Here is a 26980-nt window from a genome sequence, read left to right as displayed (position 1 = left end):
AGTCACTTATTTAGTGCCTCTAAGCCTTGGTTTTCTCATCTGTAAAATGGGAATAATGATAATACCTACCTGTTAGGGCTATTGGATATTGTGTAGGTTACATAAAATAATGTGTGAAGCACAGCTCCAAGCACATAAGATGCTCTCTAAAGATGGGCAGCTACCCTCCTTATCCTTGGGCCAGTGCCTACATATACACACTCTGTAGTTTGCCTGATAAATGACTCCAGTTTTAGCTGCTTGTGGCCATGCTAGGGATGGACTCTCCCCCCCAGCCTTAGGCGGGACCTCAGAGTGCCTCACGGCGGTGAGAGCTGGGATGCTAGGGATGAAGGGGTATTGTGAGTCCCGTGGTGGGGTGCTGTGCGTTTCTCTACAAACACCACTTGCCCTTTCTTGTTGCAGCTGCCTCCTCAATCCAGACGGCACCGCCTCGTGCAAATGCGCAGCAGGGTTCCAAGGGAACGGAACAGTCTGCACAGGCAAGTCAAGAAGGAATTTGCTGAGAGGAGGATAGCATGAGCTCTTGAGAGATCTGTGTTCCTGCAGACTAAATGGGCAGCTGCTACCAACCATTGATGGTGAACTGGATGTAACAGGGCAGCAGATCGTGCCCGGGGAGCAGGACACCTGTTCATGGATAGGGCGTGTTGGTTTTGGAATGTGTGGGGCAACCGCCCCTGTTCTTTTCTCCAAGCCTTGGCCACAATTGGAATCATCTGGAGAGCTTTAAAAACCACTGATGTGGCTGACCTAGGATGTGGCCTGTGGCGCGGGGGCGGGTGGGGGGGGACCTCCGGAGTGGGATAGAAAGAGGCTTGAGCCCTGGTTCTTCCCCCCAATCCCCACACGGCCTTGGGTGGGTCTCTAAACTACCCTGGGCCCCCCTGGCTCATTTGTAAAGTAAACATAAAACTCTCTCCCCTCACAGAGTAGTTTGGGGATGAAATGACCCCTCCATGTACAACAACAGAATGAGGCAGCTGTTAAAAACAGCCCTGGCGTTAGACTCCCTGGGTTCGAATCTATGTTCTTATAGTTCGTGTCACCTTGGGAAAGTTGCCTGACTGCTCTTTGCATCATTCTGTCATCTGTAAGTTGTAGCTCATAAGAGAATCTCCCTCCCTCGATTGTTGGATGATAACCTGAATTAAATAATACCTGTGACGTGCTTAGAACATCCCTGGCACAGAGCACTCGATAAATGTGAGCTCATACTCTCATGGTGCCCAACACGTATTTGGTGCTAGGAAAATGGAAACACTTAGCACTGTGTCCAGGCAGGCTTCAGTGCAGATTGTGGTGGAGCTGGGCAATGACCGCACCAATTTGCTTTCTAGACCATCTGACCCTGGGGATTGTCCCCGATGTTCCCTGCAGTAGGATGTGTACAGCATGCCAGTGAAAACAGCTGGAAAGGCAAATAACTGTAATGTTTCTCTTGCCCCCTGCTTTGGGGAAAAATAACAAAAGCAGAGGACGCAATATAACAACCAACATTTCTATAACATTTTCATATACATTATCCAAACCTGCAAGTAAACCTATATAGGTGGACCCCAAAGTTCTTATTTATTGAGTGGTTTGTCCAAAGTCACACGGTGAATGAAGGCCAAGCCAAGACTCAAACACACATCTTGGGTCTCCAAATGGATCTAGGTCTTTGATCCACTTTGAATTAATTTTTGTATATATTGTGAGGTCCAAATTCATTCTTTCCCGTATGGATATCTAGTTGTCTCAGTATCATTTGTTGAAAAACTTATTCTTTCCCCCATTGAAATAACATCTTGGCATCTTTGTGGAAAATCAATTGACCGTAGATGTATGGGTTTATGTGTGGACTCTTAATTCAATTCCATATAGATCCTTGTACCAGTTCCATACTGTCTTTATTACTGAAGCTTTGTAGTAAATTTTGAAATTAGGGAGTGTGAGTCCTCCAACCTGGTCCTTCTTTTTCAAGATTGTTTTGACTATTCTGGGCCCTTTGAATTTACAAATGAGTTTTAGGATAATCTTGTCAATTTATGCAAAGAAGTCAGCCAGGATTTTGACAGAGATTGCATTGAATCTGTAGATCAGATTTGGGGAGTAGTACCTTCTTAACAATATTAATTCTTCCCATCAATGAACATGGAATGTCTTTCCATTATTTAGGTCATCTTTCATTTCTTTCAACAATGTTTGTAGTTTTCAGAGTGTTTTATAGTTTGTTAAATGGAGTCCATCTTTTAATGCTATTGTAAGTGGAATTGTTTTCTTCATTTCATTTTCAGTTTGCTCATTGCTACTGTACAGAAATACAATTGATTTTTGCCTACTGTTCCTGTGTCCTACACAGGATCATTTATTAGTTCTGATTGTTTTTAGTGGATTCCTCAGGATTTTCCATAGCAAGATCATGGCATCTGCAAATAGAAATGGTTTTACTTCTTTTCCAATCTGGATGTCTTTTATTTCTTTCTTGCCTAATTGCCCTGGCCAGAACCTTCAGTACAGTATTGAACAGAAGTGGCAAAAGCAGACCTTGTCTTATTCCTGATCATGGGAGAAAGCATTTGGTCTTTCATCATTAAGCATGATTTTAGTGGTGGGTTTTTCATCAATGAAAAATGTCCTTCATCAGATTAAGGAAGTTCCCTTCTATTCCTAGTCTGTTGAGTGTTTTTATCATTAATGGTATCGAATTTTGACAAATGCTTTTGCTCATTCTGAGATGATCATGTTTTGTCTTTAATTCTACTGATGTGCTATATTACATTAATTGATTTTTGGATGTTAAACCATCTTGTATTCCTACATAAATCCCACTTGGTTATGGTGTATAATCTTATTTATATATTGCTGAATTTGACTTGCAAGTATTTTCTTGAGGTTTTTGTGTCTATATTCATAAAGGATATCAGTCTGTCGTTTTCTTTTCTAGTGATGGCTTTGTCTGGTTTTGGTATCAGAGTAACACTGGTCTCAGAATGAATTGAGAAGTCTTCCCTCCTCTTTCAGTTTTTAGAAGAGTATGTGAAATTTTGGCATTTATTAAATGTTTGGTAGAATTCACCAATGACATCTGGTGCTTTGCATTCTTTTGAGCTATCCATATTTAATCCAATGCCTACCGTTTTGAAGTATTTTCCATTTCTCAAAGATTCAAGTAAAAACGCATCAATTTTCCCCCCTCCCCCTGCCCTGCTCTGTGTCATCTTTCTGTTCTATAGCAATCAACGCCTGTGAGATCAGCAATGGAGGTTGTTCTGGCAGGGCTGTCTGTAAAAGAACCACCCCAGGAAGCCGGGTGTGTGTGTGCAAGGCAGGCTATACTGGCGATGGCATCGTGTGCATAGGTAGGTACCATCCCTCACCCGCGATTTCCAACTGCCTTTAATTTTGACCCCTCGGTCCAGGTGCTGTCTGATTTCTCCACTGTACATTGACTTGTTTCCCCTTTGCTGCTCATAAGCAATCAGCTAGGAAACGCTTTAACACCAAGCACATATCTTGCTCCTCACCTAAATGTCCTCCTAAATTTAGCATCTACTGATGATTCTTCTCTGAACCAATTATACTGTGATGGTTACAAGTGTTTTGTTTTTTTTTATTCCTACATCTCTTCATTCATAGCATGTTAAATGGGACTCCATAATTTTATTATTTAGAGTCCTTGGCTGCAAACACTCATATTCAGTCAATAGAGGGACAGAGTCAAGCCCGCAGACATGCCTCTGCTGGCACAGTCCCACCCCTGCGGAGCCGATTTTGAGAAACCACAGCTGGTTCCCTCCCTGTTGGGTTACTTCTGCCTCAGCGTTGTCAGAAAACGGAATCACGCCTTGACACTTGCTCCCCTCGGTCAGTTAGCCATCCTGGCTGGTCCCTCAAGACAGCTTTACTTAAAAAATGAGGCTTGACTCTCATGCCAGGTGTTGCTTTTTGTTTTAAAGAGATCAACCCGTGCTTGGAGAACCACGGTGGCTGTCACGAGCACGCAGAGTGCACGCAAACAGGACCCAACCAGGTGAGCTCTGCCTCCGTGGGGGACTACGTTTTCCTAGGAGCAAATTCCTGGGTAGTTAGACCCAGGCCTGAGGGAGAGGGGCTGAGGACAGACCTCTAGGGAGCAGCAGCATGAAATAAATACATTAGAGGAGATTCTGGAAGAATTCCCCAGGAGGCCATTCTTTGGGAAGCAGGAGAAAAGGGGAGAGGGGCAGGGGACAAAGGGTACACAGGGAGAAGGGCCTTCCCTAGAGTGGGAAGAAGTGGCATGTGCAAACACCACGTGGTTCCAGAAGCACCTAGAAGGTCTCCAGTAATGCTCTCCTTTCTGTCAGCTTTCTGATGCCCAGAATCTTACCATTTTTCTTTGGCTTGAGGCTGTGAAATGCATGTGCCACAGCAGAAGATAACGGTGTTAAGGCCTCTGTCAGCCACGTATTCCCCAGCACTGTGCCCCTTGCGGTGCCTTCCGCGGGAGCAGGTTTGGGGACATGGGGACATGGGGAAATGTGAGGGCTCCAGCCCTCACAAAGGAGGGGAGAGGCCGAGGGGTGAGAAGACTCAGGCGGGGAAGCTGGAGGCTCGGGGACCCAGGCTGTGCCTCCCTCAGTCCGTGTCACATTGTGAACGAGCAGGAAATTGCGTTCGTCAGAAACTGGATGATGACCAGAGCCGACAGCCGGCGGAACCTCTCTGTGAAATGACCCATTTCCCCTTCCTCCCGGACAGGCCGCCTGTAACTGTTTGTCGAAATACACGGGAGATGGGAAGGTCTGCACACTCATCAACGTCTGCTTAACCGTGAGTACGGCCCCCCCCACACTCCGAGGTCTGGCCTGCGGTGCCCCCTTCTCCGCGTCTAGGGGCGGGGCATTGAGGTGGGCCCCGTCAGAGCTGCTTCTGGGCCATTTCTCCCTCTTGTCCCAGTTGCAGTGTTGGAGAAACTCCAGTCTCTGCCTCCGTCTTCACGTGGCTTCCCCTCTGTGTCTGTGTCTCCTCTTCTAGTGAGGACGCTTGTGGTCTTAAGACCCCCTGGTTAATCTAGGACGATCTCATCTCGAGATCCTTCACTGCATCTGCAAAGACTCCTTTTCTAAACAAGGTCGCATTCACAGATACCAGGGCTTAGGGCGTGAACATAGCTTTGCAGGGGGCCACGATTCAACCCACCGCAGAGCAGGAGGAACAAAGGTCTCTGCCCCAGCTCACAGAGCGAGTACCAGGCACAGCCAGAACTCGAGCCCACGTCTGTCTGACTCGGAGCCCGCACCCTTGACCACTTCTCGTGGTGCGTGGTGCTTGTTCCTCCCGCGAGGCACTGATCCCCCGCAGGGGCCCGGTTCATACACCTTCCTTCCTCGTTCATGTCACTGCCCACCGGAGAGCCTCCTGCTGTGGGCGTGAGTACAGCACAGACAGCCCGTAATTAAAGCCCTTCCTCTCCAGTCGAGGTCCCTACTGTCCCCCGTGCTGGTCTGTCTGTTTCATACTGACTGCCTTCCAGCCGATGACTTTTCCCTTTGCTAGGATGGATTAGAGTTCAGCCTAAAGCTGAGAAGTATCCAACGTGCTTGATGCCTTTCTAGTTAACCCCCAGGTGCTGAGAAATTTCCCATTTGGCAACTCTGGGCTGATCTTTTCAGGGCTGGAGATCTGCTGGGATGGGCTGCCATCTTGAGATATGGGCATACCTCAGAGATAGTGCGGGTTCGGTTCCAGACCACCAGAATAAAATGAATATCGCAATAAAGCAAGTGACAAAAATGTTTGGTTTCCCAATACATATAAAAGTTATATTTACACTATACTGAAGTCTATTAAGTGTGCAATAACATTATGTCTAAAAGACCAATGTATGTAAACCAACTATACTTCAGTTAAAAAAACAAAAGACATTAGGAGTTAAAATAAATAAATAAACAATGTACGTACCTTAATTTAAAAATATTTCATTGCTAAAAATTGCTAACCATCATCTGACGTCGCCACAAACCTCCAATTTGTAAAAACCGCATTACCTACGAAGTGCAGTAAAAGAAGGTATGCCTGTGTAAGGCTGGGGGAGTAGGATGGCCCTTATAACTGTAGCGAGTTGGAAGGCAAGTTCAGGAAAAGGGCAAATAATGCAAGCCGGTCAGTTAGAGAGTGAGACAAAAAGTAAATTTCAATACAGAATCGCTGCGTGAACATTGGCAGAGCTGGCAAACTAACTGGTCTGATTCCTATCCCCCACTCCTTGGAAATTCTACCAGAAAAATGGCGGCTGTAGTGAATTTGCTATCTGCAATCACACCGGAGAAGACGAAAGGACTTGTACTTGCAAACCTAACTACATTGGGGATGGGTTTACCTGCCGTGGCAACATCCATCAGGTAACGCGAGGCATGTTTCCATAAAGTAAACTCCACCTTCCTCCCCGTGCGAAGAATCCAGGGAGCTAAGGAGGGTGCGAGAGTTTTGTTACATATAAAACTATAAAATACGAAAGACTATTTTCATATAAATGGACAATGAAAAGAAATTTTATCTCCCAGTGGGAATTCAGTGATTCAGATCAACAGTTCTAGGGTCAGAAACACCTGGGTTTGAATTCAGCTCTGCCAGTTAGTAATGTGACTTTGGGCAGATTATTTCACCTCTTTGTGTATCCGTTTTCTAACGTGTAAAAGAAAATAACAATGGTACCAGCCCCAGCAGGTCGTTATAAGATTTCAATGAGATAATGTGGGTAGTGGGCACAGAGCACACAGTACCTCAAAGGCATCGCCGTGATGTGGATTGCTGTTGGAGTGTGTGTGCGAACACCCTCGGGCGGAGAGGGTGAAGCCTTGTGATACTTGTAAAGTTCCACCTACTACAACGTGAACATCCTGTTATTTGGTTTAAAGAGGGACTAGAGCATTCTGGCTGATCAAATATTCTTGTTGATAAAGAAACTAAATCTGCCATAAACCTATAACTGAGTTTTTTAACATTGAACTTTTAAAAATGAGTCGTTCTGAACATCAGTTGTGAGCCTATAGATGAGGCAGATTTCCAGTTGAAATGATGGTAGATACTCTCAATCTTAGAGAATTTGTCCTCCAATGACATTCTGGTATGTAATTCACAGATGTTAAGTGAACCTTGCTTGTCTTTGTTTCCAGGAGCTTCCCAAGAACCCCAAAACATCGCAGTATTACTTCCAGTTGCTGGTAAGAATGTGTGTGTCTGTCTAACTAGAAGAGTTGCGTCTCAAGCCAGATATGGGATAAATCTGTAACCTCCAGAGTAAGTGAGAGTAGAATAAATCCAGGAAACTGCATTTCTGGAATAGGCTCTGTGTTGGTCATTTGTGAACTTCTCAAGCCCCAGGTGGGCAGCATAAAAGAGTGGAATAAATGTTGCACTAGCCCACTGCACACGTGAGAATGTAGTTTATAAAAAAAAAACTGCCATCATACCTGTGGAGACAAGAAGCATTACTGGGGCAATTGGCTAACTCTCCCGGTGAAAGTATTAAGTTAGACCTTTCTGCACCTCTTACATCAGAATACATTCCAGATATACTGAAGAATAAAGGATAAAAATCTAGAAGAATAAAATCATAAAACCTAGAAGAAAATATAAGTAACCATAGGATCTTAGCATTGGCAAGAAGACAATTAGAACAGTTAAGTAAATCATCTTATTGCTTATATTTGTATTGTTATCCCAAACATAGAAAAGATTTAGTATGTGGAAAAGACACTGGAAAAAATTATCTGGAAATAACAGAGATCCTTCTAGGTGGTGGGATTATGGGTAGTTATTTTCTTCTTTATACTGTATTTTCAAATCTTTAATACAGTCAGCATATGTTACTTTTATACCCAGATAAAAATAAACATTATTTCAACGTCTAAGAATCTGAGTGACTCTGAATCTAAGACTAAATAAAACACGGGTCTCCCTATCCAGTTTTCTCTCCCCTCTGCCATCATGTACTCTCTGCTAGTTGTTTGAGCCCCTGCCTGTACTTAGGTTAAGTACATGGCACGTGGCCCCCACCTTCCTTCCTACAGGAGCATTCTGTACGAGACCTGGTTGGTCCTGGCCCCTTCACTGTTCTGGCACCTTTATCTGCAGCCTTTGACGAGGAACCCCAGGTAAGCATGAAGCTAGAGACAGGTGAAAGAGGTTTGAGGTTGGAACACAGTCTCTGGGCATCACCCTGGAGACAACACTGAAGACATTTCTGGACAGTAGATCTAGGATCGGCTGGAGCTGACCAGTAATGGAAGGCACTGCCTCTCAGTGTAGGGACCCCTATCAGGGGAAGCGTTCAAGTGGATTTGGGGTAACCACTGGCCAGAGACTTTCTAAAGGACATTCCTGAATAGGGTAGGAGGTTAGAAAAGACCAACAATTCTTAAATAATTCAAACCTCCCAGAGACCACCACCCCCTGAAAAAAAAATGAATGAAAAGAAATGCTATATTAATGGGATATAAATAGGTTCTTTTCTTGCAGGACTTATCAGAGCCTTTACTGTTTAACATTCACTTGGACTCTTCATGCTGGATTACCCATTAATATATAATAATGTAGCAAACATTTATTGATTGTGCCAGACACTGTTTCTAGTACCTGGCATAGATTGACTCATGACAGTCTTCATGACAACACAGTAAGCTGAATGCTATTATCATCCCCGCTTAACAGTCGAGGACGTTGAGAGAAGTAACTTTCCCCAGGTCACACGACTAGCAAAACGTGGAGCAAGGACTCAGACATGACTCTAGAACCTGCGTTCCCGACCACCACCCACACTGCTTCTCTATGCATATATTTTGGACACCAGTGAAGCAGGGACACAGAAATAGTTTTTGAAAAAAATTTGACATTTGATTTTTTTTAAGCATCCAAAGAGTTATCATGAAACGATGATAACCTCGTGGGCTTTATTATCACACTGACTTTATGGTTAATATTGTTTGTAGTTTGATTTACGAACGATGAAGCATGGTGGGCTTCTCCATACTAACGGTGTAAATCTGGCCCAAGCATCTCCGCAACAGGGGGCTGTACTATGTGGTATTACCCGGCATTTTTTCATAAGAGCATTTTTTTTTTCAAGTATCATCTCACGGGACTTGGGGTCCTTGGCACATGTGTTGTGAAATGCTGGACCAGAGGAACTCCAAGTTCCCTCTTACTCTGAGATTCTACAATGGAAGCAGGAAAGGAACTAGGGCTGCCTTCTCCCTCTTGCCTGAATAATCTCTACCGTAACCCTGACTACAAGCCAACCCTGACTGCCGACTTCCCGGGGTCTGGGTGGGGACAGAGGTATGGGGGAGAGTCTGGAGGAGAGGACAGCAAAAGGGAAAGTTGGAGCAGAAGCCTTCTGACTCTGGCTGGAACCCTCTGATCTATTGCAGATTAAGGACTGGGACAAACAGGGCCTGATGCCCCAGGTTCTTCGGTATCATGTGATCGCCTGCCACCAGCTGCTTCTGGAAAACCTGAAATTGACCCCAAATGCTACTTCCCTCCAAGGGGAGTCAATTGTCATCTCCGTCTCTCAGGTAAGAGAGGCCACCTCTGGAAGGTGCCCGTTTTCCTTGGGCCCTCTCTCTTTCCTCTTCCTTAGAGTAGTAAGAGGAATAATAACGATAACAACTAACACATGTGGAGTGATTGCTATATGCTGGGTACTATCCTAAGTATCTTGTGTGTACTAACTGATTTAATCCTCAAAATAATCCCATCATGTAGGGGATTTCCCATCATGAAAATACTACTATTTTCCCCAATTTACAAATTAGGAAACTGAGCTTAGAGAGGTTAAGCAACTTGTCCAAGGTCACACAGCAAGTAAATATTAGAGCTGGAATTGAAACTCAGAGGCAAGGCAGCTTCAGGTGGTCAAGAGAACCGCTTTTGGCAGCACTGGTCAGAAGCTGGAGAGGGATGAAAGCTTTTGTTCAAAGCATTTGACCATGCTGATGCCTTCCCTCCCCACAAAGAGAAGCAAATGGTGGCTGTGGAATCCATTACAAAGGGAAAAAAGTGTGTAGTGGGGTCAGAAGGGGGGCTGGTGGTGTAGAGAACACATGTGAAAGAGAAGCCAATTTTGATCTGCTTTTTATTTCATATTTGAGAATCACAGTGAAATGACTGTTTTGGTTGATTATTTGCTATTAACTTCTCCAGGTGAATATTACATTCTTGTCTCAGTTTTTTTTTTTTTTATAATCATAATAAAAAATGTGCTCAAGTAACTTGTATCTTCAGATTTTTCCCACGGCTCTACGTAAGTATTCACTTTCACGATGATTTAACAAGTTCATGAAACATTTTGAAAAAAGTGATTTTGTGTCTATTTCTCTTTGTGCTCATTTCCTTTTTTTTTTTTTTTCTTTTTTGATTGATTTCAGGACACAGTGTTGATAAATAATAAAGCTAAGATCATATCCAGTGATATCATCAGTACCAATGGAATCATCCACATCATAGACAAATTGCTATCTCCCCACAACTTGCTTATCACCCCTAAAGATGCCTCTGGAAGGATTCTGGTGGGTGAACTCATTGTCAGGCTCTCAGCGTGGAATGACTTACAATACTCATCGTTTATTATCTCAATTCTGATGTTGAGGCATCGTTTCAAGGCGTTTTAACTTTGCTGCTTCAATCTCAAGCTACTATTAAAAACCTCATAAATACCATTCTTAGTAAGAAGTAAATAGGCAGAAGTCTATTTTAAATAATTGAATGGATTTTATAAGTTTTCCTTTGGTGTCCACAAGGGCAGGTGGTCTTGTATAGATTTGGAAGATGGAGAAATTACATAGATGGATGATGATGATGATGATGATGATGTGTGAGAGAGACAGATGATAGATAGATGGTAGATGATTGATAGATGATAGATAGATAGATAGGTGATAGGTAGGTAGGTGGAGAGACGGATACCACTAAAACTGAACCAGGAGTAAAACGTCTTCTCAATTGACAGAAAAGACAATTTCAACTTTTTTGTTATTTATTAGTATTGGGTTCTTCATTGCAGACAGCAGAATCCACTATATCTCACTTAAATAAAAAAGAGTTTCTAAAGGTATTAAGTATATCACCAAATCTCTTAGAAAGCCATAGAGCCTAATTCAGATGCTACACAGCTGGGAACAAAGCAGCCCAGGGACACCTACAAAGGGGGGACACCTGACTTCACCGTAGGGCTGTCCTGTACCAGCTACGCCCGTGCCACCTGTCTCCAGCCTCATCACTAGGACACGAGAGTCTGGATACCAGATGCCTCCGCCCTGTGCTCGTCAGAAGATCTGACATTCCTGCTAACAGCCGCCACCACCTCATGTTGTTTCTTTTCACCTCTAAGTCTTGCCCAAGCACCTCCGCCTGGGGGATCCCATATCACATATGGGACTCTAGCTGCAAGGCAGTCTGGGAAAAGGCAGTGTTTGGCCATCCAGCCTCTGTAAAGCAGGGAAGGCATGGGTACAGTGGAGCCGGGGTGGGTGCTGACGAGCCAACCTACAGTACCTGCCACGCTCTCTTCCCCTCGTTTTATTCAGTTGAGCTTTTGTTAAAGTGCTTTGTGAACTGTAGGCAGAAAAGTTTCATTCCCATTCTTATTATCTTTGCAGCAAAATCTTACAACAGTGGCAATAAACCATGGCTACATCAAATTTAGCAACTTGATACAGGTAAAAACCTAGCAGGGAAGTTACCTCAGGGGATATAACCTACCTAAAGAGGTTTGGTGTTCGGAGGGTTTTTCGTTTGCTGTGTGGTTTTTGTTTGCGGCACTAGCCAGCTGTTGTGGGATCTTTGGGAAAGTCCTACTTTTCTGAAGAACAAAGTCATTCTCTGCCACTCCATTCCCCAAATGTTGTATGGTTTGTTCCCTGGCTGAGTTAGAAACTAAGGTATTTGAGGCTGGAGCAAGGGAAAGGAGTTAGGATGTGCCAGTTTCCACATCTGGAATTATCACCCCTGTTACCAAGATGGGGAAGCTGAGACACAGAGATGGGAAATCCATGCTGATGAGACGGGCAGAAATTACATTTCAAACCACATTTTTCTGACTTCAGAGATGACTTTCACGAATTGAGTAGAGAAACTTCTTGTTCAAAGATTTCAGAGGAGAATCAGGAAGGGGCGGGGTTCTCCAAGACCCCTCTCTGCCACCTCACCCCAGCAGTCCCAGGAGGGCTCTAAGAACCCTGGCGCTCCCACAGCGCAGTCTACAAACCTGGTGTAGACCAGTGATTTCCAAAATGGCCTGGGGCTTGGGTTCTCTGGGGAGCTTTTTAGAAATGGAGATTTGGAGGCGTTCTTAATGAGAATCTCCAGGGGTGTTACAGACCAGTATCTTTGCCCACCCACCCAGCCCCTAAACCTTATACTACCCTCCATACCTGGACATCAGGTCTGCTTGAACACAGGCTTTTATTGCAAGGTAGCAAGCTTCTCTGGGGCTCAGAAAAAGGGAATAATAAAGCCTACTTCATAGTGTTGTTGGGAAAATTACAAGAAAAAAAATATATGATGAACCCCTGCTATAGAAGGTTCTCAAAATGATTCTTACCCATTCATCTGGCAAGTTCTTTTTTTGAGTCTGTGTGATCTAGAAATCTTCTAAATATACAGGAGTATCTCAATATTGTATAGGTTTCACTTTTTTTTTAATGAAATATGAGAAAAGTGCTAAGTGGGTCTTCTAGAAATTAAAATATTTGGACGAGAGTAGTAGCAAAAAAAGAAAGAGAAGGAGAGATACTTGCTGAAGTGTTTCCCTATTAACAAAAGCCCAGAATTTGACTTTCTGTTTTACTTTCTAAGAAAATGAAGGTCAGAATGACTGGAGTCTGATGGGCCTCTAGTTTTAGGAACCAGCCAGAGTCCCCAAAAGCCCCAGGGCGGGCACGGAGGGGACCCCGGGCTGGCTGGCTCTGGTCCTCAAGGAGAGCCTGTGCCTCTTGGCTGGGCTTTGCTGCGCGTGTGACCAGCTCCCTGCGTTTCAGGACTCGGGCTTGCTGAGTGTCATCACTGACCCTATCCACACCCCGGTCACTCTCTTCTGGCCCAGCGACCAAGCCCTCCAAGCCCTGCCCCCTGAACAACAGGACTTCCTGTTCAACCAAGACAACAAGGACAAGCTGAAGGAGTATTTGAAGTTCCACGTGATCCGAGATTCCAAGGTATTTTGTTTTCACACAGACGGGAGTTGCAGGGGTGCCCCTGGGGTGATCAAATCCAGGAATTGTCCGTGCATCTCCTCCCCCACCATGGTGCGAAGGTGGCCAGAGCATCCCCTGCCTGCTGTGTCCTCCTCTGACTGCCTGTGGTGAATTGACCCCTGCAGTGTAGCGCATCTCGTTCTGTTTCTCCCACTGGCCACTGTTTTTGTCCCAACTTTAACCAATACCCAAGAGCATCCTTCCCCTCTTGCACTGCAGACCAGCCTCCTCCCTTCCCTAGTTCACATGGCAAAGTGGCCGTTGACGACAGTCCCCAAGTTTCTCCCAGAATGACTCTTATCTCTCCCAATTCCAGAGTTTCTAGGCAAAGGTCTGATTCATCCAGCTGTGACCAGCTGTTGGCACCTGAACCGATCCTCTGTGATCAGGGAGGCAGGATCTTGTGGGAACCTGGCAGCTCTTGCTAAAACCCTGTCTCTTTGGGTCCTCAGCCAGGACCCTGTTTCCCTCCAGGGATGAGACATCTAATCCAAAAAGGCCAAATGCCCTCCCTCTGGTTAATTCATAGGACCCGTATTAGTTTCCTAGGGCTGCCATCACCAATTACCACAAACTGGGTGGCTTGAAACAACAGAAATGTATTCTCTCAGAGCTCTGGAGGCCAGAGGTCTGAAATCACGGTGTTGACAAGGCTGTTCCTGCTGAAGGCTCTGGGGGAGGGTCTGCTCCCTGCCTCTCTCTTAGCTTCTGGTGGTTGCCAGACATCCTAGGCAACCATGGCGTGTAGCTGCACCCCTCCAGCCTCTGGCCCTGTTATCACATGGCTCTCCATCTTCTCCCTGTGTGTTTCTGTGTCTTCACATGGCACTCTCCTCTCTTCTTAAAAAGGCACCAGTCATATTGGGTTAAGGGTCCACTCTACTCTGGTATGACCTCATCTCAACTAATTACATCTGCAATGATCTTATTTCCAAGCAAGGTCACATTTTGAGGTAATGGGGACCAAGACTTCAGTAAAACTTTTGAGGGGACACAATTCAACCCATCACAGCGCCCTATGCCATCTCCCTAACTCTGATCCTGCCACGGGCTCCATACACCAACACAGCATCTGCCATGGACTCCCGAGCATAGATGGGGATGGAAGGCTGATTGAAACCAGCTGGAGGAGACTTTCCCCACAGAAAAACTGTCCAGCTTCCTAGAGAGCCCATGCTTATTCTTCCTTTTGATTATATCTACTGTCATTTTAAAGCTGGAATTATTAGAACTCTTTGAAAAATTGTGTCTGAATTTGGTTTGTTGGCAAAGCTCCTTGGGGTCCTTCTTCAGCCAAGCTTTGGGGTGTTAACGTGGCACCATCACTCCTACAGGTTTTGGCAGTGGATCTCCCCAGGTCTGCTACCTGGAAGACCCTGCAAGGTTCCGAGCTGAGTGTGAAGTGCGGAGCTGGCAGTGACATCGTGAGTATTGTCACCCAGTGGAAGTTGGGAATGCATTCCCCACCCACTGCCCCTTCCAGGAGTTGTTCATTTTTTCCCACATTGACAGCACACTCTTTTTCTCTCACTGCCTTCAGGGCTGTCTCCCCTGAGTAAGTGGATACGAAAAATCTGATAAGTCCTGGCCAGCCCAAGCCCTCACCAGGTGTCAGGGGGCCTCCCTTTACACTTGCAGAGAGCAGCTTTTGGTTGATTTTTTGGGAAGATTTATTTTCCAGTGTGAGACACTTCCCTGAAGCAAGAAAGTACACTGTCATTCCTTTTCCTTCCTTCCCAGCCCTACTGCAGCCTCCCCTCTAGCCGTCTCAAAGCATGTCAGAGCCAGCTCTGGGTTACATCTACCTAGATAGGCCAACAAAGAGAAAATTTGAAATTTTCACCTTCCTTGTCTAGTTCCTTAACAATATTACCTTCCTGTAATTCCATGTGATGAATGGGTCTGATGGGATAATAGTAGCTACATCCTATATCTTTTATTTAATGGAAAATGACAGTGGCTTAAATATGTAAGGGTTTCTCTCTCCTATAAAAAAAAATAAAATCTGGAAGTAGCCAATCCAGAGCTAGTATGATGGCTCCCTGGGGGAGCTCATTCTCTCTTCCTGTTCTGCTGCACATGTTTCCAGCCTCACAGTCACCTCAAGGTCCAACATAACTGTTGGAGCTCCAGCCATCGTGTCCACTTTCCAGGCAGTAGAAAGGAGAAAGGGAAAAAGGGATGCAGCTCCAAGCTGAGTTGATTACCTTCAAGGAGCCTTCTGAGAAGTCCCAGATAACATTCTGTTTACATCTTCTGACAAGCCAGAATCCCTTTGGTGATTGGATTGGAATTGCATTGAATTTGTTACCAAATATGAAGAATGTTAGCATCTTTACATCCCAACTTCTGGAAAGTTATCCTAATGTACGTACTCCCTTGAGATCAACTATACTGTCTCCATAGACCAAACTGGACATTTATCAAAGAAGAAGAAGAAAAATGTTCACTGCTCATCCTGAGTGCTAATAGAACTTTCAGGCACTTTGTACTCAGAGTACTATTTTTTTTTCTTTTTTGTTTGGCTGCATCGGGTCTTAGTTGCAGCACACGGGATCTTTCGTTGAGGCGCACGGGCTCTTCGTTGTGGTGCGCAGGCTTCTCTCTAGTTGTGGCGGGAGAGTTTTCTCTTCTCTAGTTGTGGTGCGTGGGTTCCAGAGCGCATGGGCTCTGTAGTTTGCAGCACGCAGGCTCTCTAGTTGAGGCGAGCGACCTCAGTAGTTGTGGCACATGGGCTTAGTTGCTCCGTGGCATGTGGAATCTTAGTTCCCTGACCAGGGATGGAATCCGTGTGCCCTGAATTGGAAGGCGGATTCTTTACCACTGGACCACCAAGGAAGTCCCCAGAGTACTATATAGTCAGAACTTTATAACAACCCTATGCAATGGAATCATTAATCCTATTTACCTGGTAAAAACAATTAAACCTCAGCAAAGTCCAGAGACCTGTTCACACAGTATGTAAGTAGAAGTGGGGGGATTCAACTGCAGTTTTCCAGTGTTCTTTCCACTGAGTTACACAGTGTACATCCCATCAAACACTAGAGAGAGATTTATCTTTTTCTTTTCATGGAACTTTCTAAAAGCATTTGCTTCCTTGGGGGGGAAATATATCCATCAATTTACTAGCTGGGTGGACCTTAGAAAAGAAAGCCTGAGGGCTGTTGCAAGCATTAAACAAAATCATGTATCTAGAGCACAATTTAGACAATGCCTAGTATGCGTGAAAAAGTTATTATCGTTAAAAGGGTAAAGCCCATCGGTGTATATTTTGGAAAGGAAGTTGTACCGGTAGCTTTGCTAGGTGCTGGCACTAAATAAGAAAACTGGGTAACTGCACGCAAGGTGGCCACGTCAACCAGGTTTATCCTGAGCCACGGCCAGGCCATCCCTACTCCACCCTGTTACCCCCACTGCCAGCGTTTCTACTTTGGTAGAGGCAGTGTTGCCAAGTGGCCAGGAGTGAGGGCTGAGGCTGCCAGCCTGGCGTGAATGCCTGCACCACCCCGTACTGACTGCGTCACCTTGGCGAGTTATCTAACCACTCACTGCCTCAGTTTCCTCCTCCATGAATGGGAATACCAGCAAGAGTAGCCACGTCCTAGGGATGTTGTGAGGATTGAAAGAATTCGCACAGGTAAAGCATGAAGGACAGTACTTGGATATCATACGTACCGCGTGTCTGAGATAAAGATGTTGGCCATCGATACATATCAGTTCTTTCTGACTCTAGCAGGTGCTGGCCACATTCCATGGCCTGGGAACAGGAGAAGTCTGAGGGTTGTTGACTGTTCCCCTGCTCTCTCTCCCTCTATCACAGGGCGAGCTCTTCCTGAACGGCCAAATGTGCAGAATTGTGCAGCGGGAGCTCTTCTTTGACCTGGGCGTGGCCTACGGCATTGACTGTCTACTGATCGACCCCACCCTGGGGGGCCGCTGTGACACTTTTACCACTTTCGATGTCTCGGTCAGTCCTAAAAATACTACTGTAGTAAGGGAATCTTGGGCCAAGGAACAGCCCTCCTGGGCTGTTGGACCCTGCTGTGAAGCCACAGAGGGCTGGTCCCCGGTGAACACAGGACCCAAGGGATCAGAGCACCGCATGACAGTGCTCTTCAGATTCAGAATCAACAACGTCTCCTTAGTCCTGTACAAGCCTTGCCCGTTCTCATTTATCCACCCACACACCCATCCATTCATCCCCTTGCCATGAAGGAAACAGCTGTTGGGAACCAACTGCGTGCCACTGTTCTACCAGTCATTTTCAAACCCACCCACCCATTCAGTCATTCACTTAACCATCCTACAAGCATTTTTTGAGCCTCTGCCAGGATAAACCATGCGAAATGCCGTACTTGACAGGGTATGACTACAAAAGTGGCAGTTTCATATGGTTCGATCTAATACATGCCACCATACCTCCATTCATTTGCTCATTCATTAACACTGATTGAACTTTCGTCCCGGGTCCTGCACTGTTTGAGGCATGTGTACATTTCACACACATTCATCCATCCAGGGCCATTTATTGACCTTTGAGCCTGCTGTTTGGCTCAATGCTCATCTTACCCCTATCCAATAATAGAAGCAGTTATCATCTACTCTATTATGCAAACTTGTAAATTGAGTCTCAAAGAGGTGAAGTGACTTACATGGCAAAGTCTGTCACCAGTTGATTTCTGTACCAGGCAACTTGTAGGCATTCAATAAATACCCCAAATTACTAGGATAACAGTCAGCCAAAGTAGGAGCTGAAAAACCAGTTGTTAATTTCTTCACTTTCAAAGTATACAGACATTTTTTTCAGTTAATCATTTTTCCTCACCAATCCCCTGAAAATCAAATAGCAGCAAGAATTATTATTCCTGTTTTATAGATCAGAACACTAAGAATCAAAGAATCTGATTAGCTAAAACAATCACAGCTGATTTATAGTGGAACTGACACTTGCATCCACATTTCCCACTGCTGCTATACCATGTGCCTGTGTGACCCTGCCCTGGTCCACCTCCATCTAACAGGGAATTTTTACCTCAAAGAACTAAACTAAGGAATTGGGGTCCACGACAGACCTTCAGAATTCTCTATGGCAAAGTTACAGAGTGTTTGCTTTTATATTCTTGATCATAGCCAGAATCTTAAGATTAATTAAGTTCTTAATCACATAATCAAGGCATTAACCTGGGGCATTCCTTGTGTTTCCCAATATTCTGGATTTTTAAGTGTTTCTTTTCTTGCATACTAGGGGAATTGTGGGAGCTGTGTTCATACTCCCAGCTGCCCCAGGTGGACTAAACCAAAGGTAATTATGAACACAGTGATAACGTTTGGAGAGTGATAGATTTGTTTCTCTATGAGACCCCAGTCTCCTGGTAGCTATGATTGTGCGTGCATGTGTGTGCATCTGCAAGTGTGTTATAACTGTGTGTAATTAGTTTTTCTTTCTTTCAACAATCAGGCCAATGGGATTGGAGATGAACATTCTTAGCTCAGGCAGCCTGTCAACCCACTATCCATCTTTTAAGAACTGTCTAGAAGAGTCATGGGATTATAGACCTAGAAGGGGTTGCAAAGATAATCATAATTATAAAAATAATAGTTGTATTTTGTTGGTTGCTGTTCATGTCCCCGGCTCTGTGCTGGCCCCTTTATTTTGACATTATCCCTGTTCCCCATTATAATACTCATAGAAAAATATATTACCTCCACTTACGACAGATGAGTCTCAGAGAGGATAAGCAATCAGCCCGAGGCCACACAGCTAGTAAGGAGCAAAGCTAGGATTAGAGCCCAGCATGCAATGTAAGAGTAGTGGTTAAGCCAATGAAATTTGGGGTCCACAGTTATGGGGTCAAATTCTCGTGGGTAATCTTTGGCAAGTCATTTTATATGTTTTTGCCTCTGCAAAATGGAGCTAATAACAGTTCTGTGTGTGATTATTAGGAAAAGTAAGTTTTTAAATGTGGGTACGGAGCCTGGCACATAGCAAGTGCTCATTAAGTATTAGTTTTAGTACTTACTCCAAAGCCAAGCTCTTTCTACTCTACCAGTAACCCCTCTAACAGAAACACCCCTACAAAATGAACTGTAAGCCCATACCCTCTCTACTGATGATCCTGGGGCCTGGCCACAGACCCCCCTCCTGATAGAAAGCCACCTCTTCCCCACTCCCTTCTCAGGCAACCACACCTTTTGCAAACAGCTCTAAGGGTTAAGATGGGGAGAAATCTTCTTTCCGTGGACTCCACCTCTGCCCCCTCCCCCATTCATTTGTCTCTCTACACCCCTAAGAAGAGAATTCCCTGTACAGGGCTCATGACCATTGAGTCCCATTTTCTACTTGGACAGTACCCAGGATCCTCCACTGGGGGCGGACTGGAGCCCAAGAGCCCAAGGGGATGGAAGGTGGAGGGATGGTTCAATCTCTTCCTTTAGGGTGAGAAGCGGAAGTGTCTGTACGACTTGCCCTTCAGGAGGAACCTGGAAGGCTGCAAGCAGCAGTGCACCCTGGTGATACAGCTCCCCAAGTGCTGCAAGGGCTACTTCTGGCCAGACTGTCAGGGTAAGGGAGCCTCTTACTGCCTCGCAATTCTGAAATGATTGTACAATCACTGTGGAGCATTTGAAAGTACTGTATGGGGGGCCGGGGTGGGACACGGGGAGCAGGGGAGTATATCACTCTTAATGATTCTGCTAAGAAAAGATCCAAAAGCAATTATTCTGAAGAGCTGTGCAGCTTTCCTTCTCCTTTTTTTTTTTCTTGTCATATTTGGTTTTTATAGAGTTGAGATTCTCCTGTGCGTAGATTGTAAATCATGTGTCATGCTTTTCTGCTTGATGTTATAGCATAAGACACTTCCCATGGTGTTAGAAACACTGTATTTCATTTTTGACACCAGTCTATGATACTGATAAGCATGCTAGTTTAAATGCATCTAAAGACATCTACCTTGGCAGGTTGCTATAGCAATGTGATATGAATGGGCCATTATTTCCTGAAATCTCCCCTGTTATGTGTAACATCGCCCTCCCTCCCTTACCTCACCCTTTCAGGAAAGGGCTCCTGAAACCCCTGGGTCTAGATACGACTTCTAGCCAATAACGCAGCAGTAAAAGCATAGCAAATGCCATAGAACTTCCCATCCACCATGCATTGATTTAAGTGAGCACATTTATTGAGTGCTACTTCCCATATATGGGAACATCTGAACCTCGCAGCAACCCCTAAGAAGTAGGTTCTGTTGTCATCCCCATTTTACAGATGACAAAATGGAGGCACAGATTGGATAAGAAGCAGGCTTAAGGTCCCACAGTATGTCTCCAGAAGCCATGGTTTTAAGTACCATGCATACTCCATTCATCATGGTCCAGTTGGAAAATTCTGGGCTGGGAGTCCACGCAATCACTCAGCCTCCACTCCACTCTCCATCACTAAAGCACAGACCGTTCATAAAAGTCAGTGTCATCCCTTACCTTTGTTCAGTGCTTTATATTTTCACATGCTCTTGGTTACAGTATCTCATTTGATCCTCAGAGTCACAATGTGGAATAGGTCAAGTGGGCACTCTATCCTCCTCCTCCTCCTCCTCCTCCTCTAGAGCTAAGAGAACTGAAGCTCAGAGCAAGTTCATTATTCAGCCCAGATCAACACACATCCAGGTCTCCTGACCCCCAAATACAGTGCACAGTTCAGTATATTGCTCTGCCAGTCCTATCAGATATATTTAAGCCACAGGCCAGTGGCTTGCTCTAAACATCCAGTGACACTATGTGGATATGTCCCCGGGGCCACAGAGGACAGAACCCACAGCTGAGGACGGGTTAGCGGCATGTTCACAGAGGCGCTGAGCTGCTCTGGGTCTGGGGGAGGCTGTTGAGTCACTGCTGTTTCATCTCTTCCAGCCTGCCCTGGAGGACCAGATACCCCATGTAACAACCGGGGTGTGTGCCTCGATCAGTACTCACCCGCGGGACAGTGTAAATGCAACACCGGCTTCAACGGGACAGCGTGCGAGCTGTGCTGGCCAGGGAGATTCGGGCCTGATTGTCAGCGTACGTGGCACCCACCCCCCTGAGCTTCTGCCTGTCGCTCGGCTGTATCCTCCCTGCCCCAATGCACACCATCCACCTGAGCTGGAAGCATCCTTCTTCCTCTCTTTCCCGGCCACCCACCTCCCATCTGCCTGCCCTCACATGCTTTTTTCCTCCTTGGATATATTCCCAGTCTCCATCCACTGAAAGAGCCTCCTCTCTAGAAGTGAAACTCACATTCCCTGCAGCCACCAAGGCAAGCTGTGGCCGACCAACACTCATTCAGTCATTCAACTATCACATATATGCTGAGTCCTTACTAATGTTGATAGCTAATGGCTAATGTGTGTGGAGTGCCCACTGTGTGCCAGGCAGGTATGTTGTACCATCTAATCCTCACAACAAGCCTTTGAGGTGGGTACTTATACCATCCCCACTTAGCAGATGAAGAAGCTGAGGTACAAAGAGACTAAGTGACTTGATCAAAAGCCAGGAATGGTTCTAAGTTGTAGGGATGCAGTGGTGGGGTGGGGTGGGGTGGGGTGGGGGCAAAATCCCAGCTTTCAAGGAGTGTACAAAGGGAGGAAACAGACAAAGATGACAGAAACAAAAATAGATAAAAAGGCATAAAGAAGATGAAGCAGATGAAGGGAATCGAGAAAGAAAGGAGGCACTGGTCCAGAAGACATCTCATGAAATATTGGAGTAGAGACCTAACAGAGGTGAGGGGGCCGGGAGTGGGACTATCGATAGCAGCTCTGTCTGGTCAAATTTCAGTGATGATGGAAACGCTCTGTAACTCCGCCACGAGGAGTGGTAGCCGCTAGCCACGTGTGGATGTTGAGCACTCAAAACCTGTGACTAAGGAACTGATTTTCGTTCATTTTAATTAGTTTACATTTAAATAGCCACGTGTGATGAGCGGCTGCTCTAATGGACAGTGCAGGCTAGAGGAATGGCTTTCCTGGAAGAGAGACAAGCAAGTGCAAAGGCCCTGAGGCAGGCGTGGGCTCGGCATGCAAGGAACAGCAAAGCGGCCAAGGTGGCTGAGCAGAGTGGGCAAAGAAGAGGGAGAAAGGGAGAAGAAGGAACCTGAAGGTCGCCAGGGGCCAGATAACATAGGAGCTTCTTGCCCAGAGACAGGTCTTCAGCATCTCATCTAAGTGTGATGGCGGCCAGTAAAGGATTGTGAATGGGGGGTGGGGGGGTTGTCCTGAGCAGATTGGAAAGGACCACCCCAGCTTCCCCGTGGAGAGTGCACCATGGGAGCGCACGAGCAGAAGCAGGGCCAGCTTTGGGGAGGCTAATGCCGCCTTCTGGGTGAGAGCCGGTGGTGCCGTGGGCTAGAGTGCTGCTGCTGGAGGTGGTAAGAAGCAGAAGGATTGGTGTATTTCTTGAAGGTTTGACCATTCAGTCCATTTCTCTGTTAGGAGGCCCAGGTGATGTTCCCTCCCCCTACTGTTCGGTTACATACCCCATGATACCCTCTACTAATGTGTTTACGACAATCACTGTATTTATAATTACGTGTTCGATAACCAGGTACTGCTAGACTGTAAGCTCCCTGAGAACAGGGACCTTATGTCTTAGGCTTTCTGCTGTAACCTCATTGCCTGGTAATGTCTGCCTCATGATAGCCACTGAACAGGTTATTTTTTGAAAGTCTGAATGAATGATATAAATGAATGAATGAATGAATGAGGATAAACACGGTGCCTTCCAAACCAACAGCACAGCCAACACGTGGTCAGTGGGCTGGTTGACGGGATTTCAGTCCCTGATCTCTGCTGACTGACCACACTCCGACTTGCTCTACAGCCTGTGGCTGCTCGGACCATGGACAGTGCAACGACGGGATCACGGGCTCCGGGCAGTGCATCTGTGAGACGGGGTGGACGGGCCGCTTCTGTGACACTCAGACAGGTCTGTCCTGGGGGCGGTCACCTGCCGGCGGCCCTGCGCTGCAGCGGACCCTGCCGAGAGTGGCCGACTGAGGGTGGGGGTCTGAGCGACATCGGAAGAAAACAACAAAGCAAGGGTTCCCTTTTCCACGAGGAATAGGTGACTTGGCTGTGTGGCCCCAAGGTCCGGAGATCTGGTGACTTGAAGGAAACTAGATGACAAGATTTAACTCAAACCCATGAAACCAGCATGTAATCCTGTCAATCATGGAAGGACCCACCTCAAGCAAAGAATACAGGATTGGGCAGGAAGGGTCCCTCGGGATTGTGGTCCAGGCCCAGATGTGTGCAGACACAGAGGTGAAGGGTTTCACGGAAAACGTGCTGTTCGTGGAGTCCAGGATCTGACCCCTGATTCAGCTACTTATTAGACAAACAGCCTCAGCTAAGCCTCTCCGAGCCTTGATGCGCTCGTCTGAAAAAAGAGAGCCCGTTGCACGGCTTTCAGGGGAGGATTGTTGTGAGGGTCAGGGTCATGGTTTTGGAGTGTCCGGTGCATGTGGGGCGCTCAGAAACAGTAGCTGCCATTATCACCATCCGTCATCGTCATCCTTGTCAGACCTTGATCCTTACTGAGCTGTCAGTTTTCTGAGGCCTCCCTTGAAGCCCAAGCCTCATGTTCCGGTCAAAGGTTGAATTCTCCAACGTAAATCACTGTCACTTCATCCTCCCTGGGGGCAGAAGGGCAAGACCAAGCTCCTCCTATGGGCATCAGCAACCTGAAGCTCCAGAATCCCAGCAGTCCCCTTAACTTCAGTTCCTCCCCCTCTTCTCTCCCCCCTCCTCCTCCCCCCTCGTCCTCTCCTAATCATCCCGTGGCTTCATGCTGCCTCTTGATACTGCAGCCCCTTCCAATCACCAAAGCCCCAGACTTCTCCCAAGCTCTGCAGTGCCCACAGAAGGCCTTGGAATTTCTCCTCCAATTTAACCATCTCCTCTGGAACCCCATGCCCTTAGGGCCAAAGAGCTAATCTGCTAAATTCACCCTTGCTAGCGGACTTTGAGGTATAAAGTTTTCATTGGTTGCCCCTAACGGGAACATATTTGCATTTTAATCTGGATAACATTTCAGAAATAACGTCTTAATAATACAAAAGAGTGATTCCGGAATCTCAGAATCTCCAGGCTGGGAGGGACCTTAGCAAATCACCCCATCCTCCCGCCATGAGGGGCCACTTTTGAAACACAGTGGCAGGCCAGATGGGGGTCTCAGGAAGATGCCTTAGGTGGGTCCCAACCCTTCACATCATGGTGCGGGATGAATGGTGACCTCTTTCTTTGCAGTTTTGCCCCTCGTGTGCATGCCTCCTTGTTCTGCTCATGCCACCTGTAAGGAGAACAACACGTGTGAGTGTAACCTGAATTATGAAGGGGACGGAATAACGTGTACAGGTAGGTCCCATCCGTGCATGGGTGGAATAGCAACGAGGGGCAGGAGCAGAGCGGCTCTTGGTCAGGGTGCCTGGGCTCCGTTCCGGCCCTTCTGCTTCCCGCTCGGACTGCTTCGGCAATCCCACCCTCTCTGCGACTCAGTTTCCTCGATGGGTTTGCTCATGCCTGACCTGCCCACTTCCCAGGTCATGACTTTGAAACTGCTTTGCCAACTGCGATGCACTTTGTTTTATGGTATTTTTGTGACTTTATAATCCAGTCTTACTTCAAAAAATTCAGAAACTATACTACAGTATTTAAAAAACAGCAGTGAAACCTACACATGCTCTCACCACTCGGTGAGAACCACTTTGAACACTGAAATGTCTCTGTCTCTAGTAGTTACAATATAGGTTCAGCCACACAGAGACCCAAATGAACAGTGGCACAAACAAGGCAGATGTTTAAATGTTTATTTTTATCTCTTATAGCAATTTGCATGGAGGCATCCAGGGCTAACATAGGGTTTCACTCTGAAAGGTCATCTGGGGGCCCAGACTCCTTCTATCTTGTTGCTCTGCCATCGTTCACTTGCCTGGCCTGAGATGGTCACTACCAAAGCACCTCCCAGGCAGCAGGATAGAGAGGGAGAGGAAGAAGGCAAACCTCCTCCCTTTAAGGACACACCTAGAAGCTGCTAAAATCCTGTCTGCTTCCATCCCATTGTCTGGAACCTCATCATCTGTCACACCTAGGACAGGGGAGCCTGGGAAATGTAGTCTTCAGTTGGACAACCATGAAGCCCAGCTGAAAATCTACTACTATAGAAAAAGAAGACAATAGGTACTGGGGGAAAGCTACTAGTCCTGGGCACGCATACTTTCTAACTGTTCTCATGAGTAGATATCCATATAGAGATATATACTTTCTTTACAGAACTGAGATCTTGCTATACCTGTTGTTTTGTGATCTGCTACGAGGCAGTCTAGAAGTGGCTCAGCACCAGCAGTGGCAGCAAAGACCCAGGTTCTGCCTTTCTGCTCCGCCAGCCTTAGGCTGAGGCCTCTTGTCCTCATGTTCATGCTCTCAGGGTCTCAAGTGGCTGCCACCACTCTAGCCAAAAAGGCAGACGAGAGAAATCAGAGAGCTTTCCAGCTACTCCTGAGGCTGGAGCTAATCTACTATTAGGTTGAAATTGGGGGAATTAAGAATACAAAGGTTAAGGGGCACACAAAACAGTGGGGAAAGCGCGGGCTTTGGAGTCAAACCAACCTGGGTTTAAATCCCAGCCCCTCCACGTTGTAGCTGGTTTGCCTTTGTCAGGTCAGTTAAGCTCTGAGCTTCCATTTATTAATCTGTAGAATGGGGGTAACAATGTCTATGTCACAAGGTGCTCAGTAGTGCACTAACTCTATACACACACACACACACACACACACACACACACATGCAACTATGTTCTAACACTAAAAACCCAAACTCATTAGAAAACTACTACCAAAGTAAAGTATGGGATAACAAAAAGGGCAGAGGTAGACAGATGTCACCAGGCCTGCTCTATGAGGGTGTTCGCCACAGGACACTAGTGTTGGCAAATGCAGCACAGAGGCCACCGGGCACAGGGAGAGAAGGCACTGAAATGTTGGGGCCCATTGTCTCACCCAGCGCCACTGGTCCTGGGGTGACCCACACCTCGATCCGAAGCCCGTGTTACACAGAGCGTGGTTCATTGAGCCCTCTTCCTCTGCTCTTGCAGTTGTGGATTTCTGCAAACAGAACAACGGGGGGTGTGCAAAGGTCGCCAAGTGCTCCCAGAAGGACACGAAGGTCTCCTGCAGCTGTCAGAAGGGCTACCAGGGGGATGGCCACAGCTGCACAGAGATAGACCCCTGTGCGGACGGCCTCAATGGCGGATGTCATGAGCATGCCACCTGCCAGATGACCGGCCCGGTGAGTCTCGCCTCCCCGGGGAAATTGGGGGTGGGGAGCCCTTGTGCCTCGCTCAGCCTCGCTTCTCCACTCAGGTTACCATTGGCCTCTTCCTAAGCCTTCTTCCCACGTGAGTCTATTTCTTGTTAAGTCGGTGGGCTAAATATGAAGTGGTACCCTATGCAGAAAAAGGACTTTACTGGAAAAACTGGTGAAGTCCACATAAAGTCTATTGTTTAGTTAATCATAATACACCAACACTAATTTTTTAGTTTTGACAATGAACTATGGTTATGTAAGATGTTAACGTTAGGAGAAACTGAGTGGAGAATATAAGGAGACTCTCTCTCTGCAACTTTTCTCTAAATCTAAAATTATTCAAAATAAAAAGTTTATTAAAACCAAAAAACTTGGTAAGAGGTGGCAGGAAAAGTGCAGTTTGGGCACTCACTCAGGTCTTTCTAG

General features: G+C 46.2%; 1 protein-coding gene across 1 annotated transcript in view; it reads left to right on the top strand.

Moving 5' to 3' along the window:
* STAB2 (stabilin 2) overlaps window positions 1-26980 on the top strand; it is a 179262-nt gene that overhangs the window by 132106 nt on the left and 20176 nt on the right. The window contains exons 43-61 of the mRNA XM_082419566.1: window positions 406-482; window positions 3219-3344; window positions 3942-4015; window positions 4726-4797; window positions 6249-6368; window positions 7143-7190; window positions 8040-8123; window positions 9399-9545; window positions 10398-10538; window positions 11628-11687; window positions 13008-13184; window positions 14558-14647; window positions 17044-17190; window positions 18469-18525; window positions 19659-19785; window positions 21126-21275; window positions 23073-23177; window positions 24500-24607; window positions 26343-26536. Coding sequence (XP_082275692.1) covers window positions 406-482; window positions 3219-3344; window positions 3942-4015; window positions 4726-4797; window positions 6249-6368; window positions 7143-7190; window positions 8040-8123; window positions 9399-9545; window positions 10398-10538; window positions 11628-11687; window positions 13008-13184; window positions 14558-14647; window positions 17044-17190; window positions 18469-18525; window positions 19659-19785; window positions 21126-21275; window positions 23073-23177; window positions 24500-24607; window positions 26343-26536 — 2104 coding nt within the window. The remainder of the gene's footprint in view (window positions 1-405; window positions 483-3218; window positions 3345-3941; window positions 4016-4725; window positions 4798-6248; window positions 6369-7142; window positions 7191-8039; window positions 8124-9398; window positions 9546-10397; window positions 10539-11627; window positions 11688-13007; window positions 13185-14557; window positions 14648-17043; window positions 17191-18468; window positions 18526-19658; window positions 19786-21125; window positions 21276-23072; window positions 23178-24499; window positions 24608-26342; window positions 26537-26980) is intronic.

This window comes from Balaenoptera physalus (assembly GCF_965194825.1).
Source record: "Balaenoptera physalus genome assembly, chromosome: 13".
NCBI classification, from domain to species: Eukaryota; Metazoa; Chordata; class Mammalia; order Artiodactyla; family Balaenopteridae; genus Balaenoptera; species Balaenoptera physalus.
The sequence above is the reverse complement of the archived record's forward strand: the minus strand, read 5'-3'. Positions and strand labels throughout refer to the sequence as shown.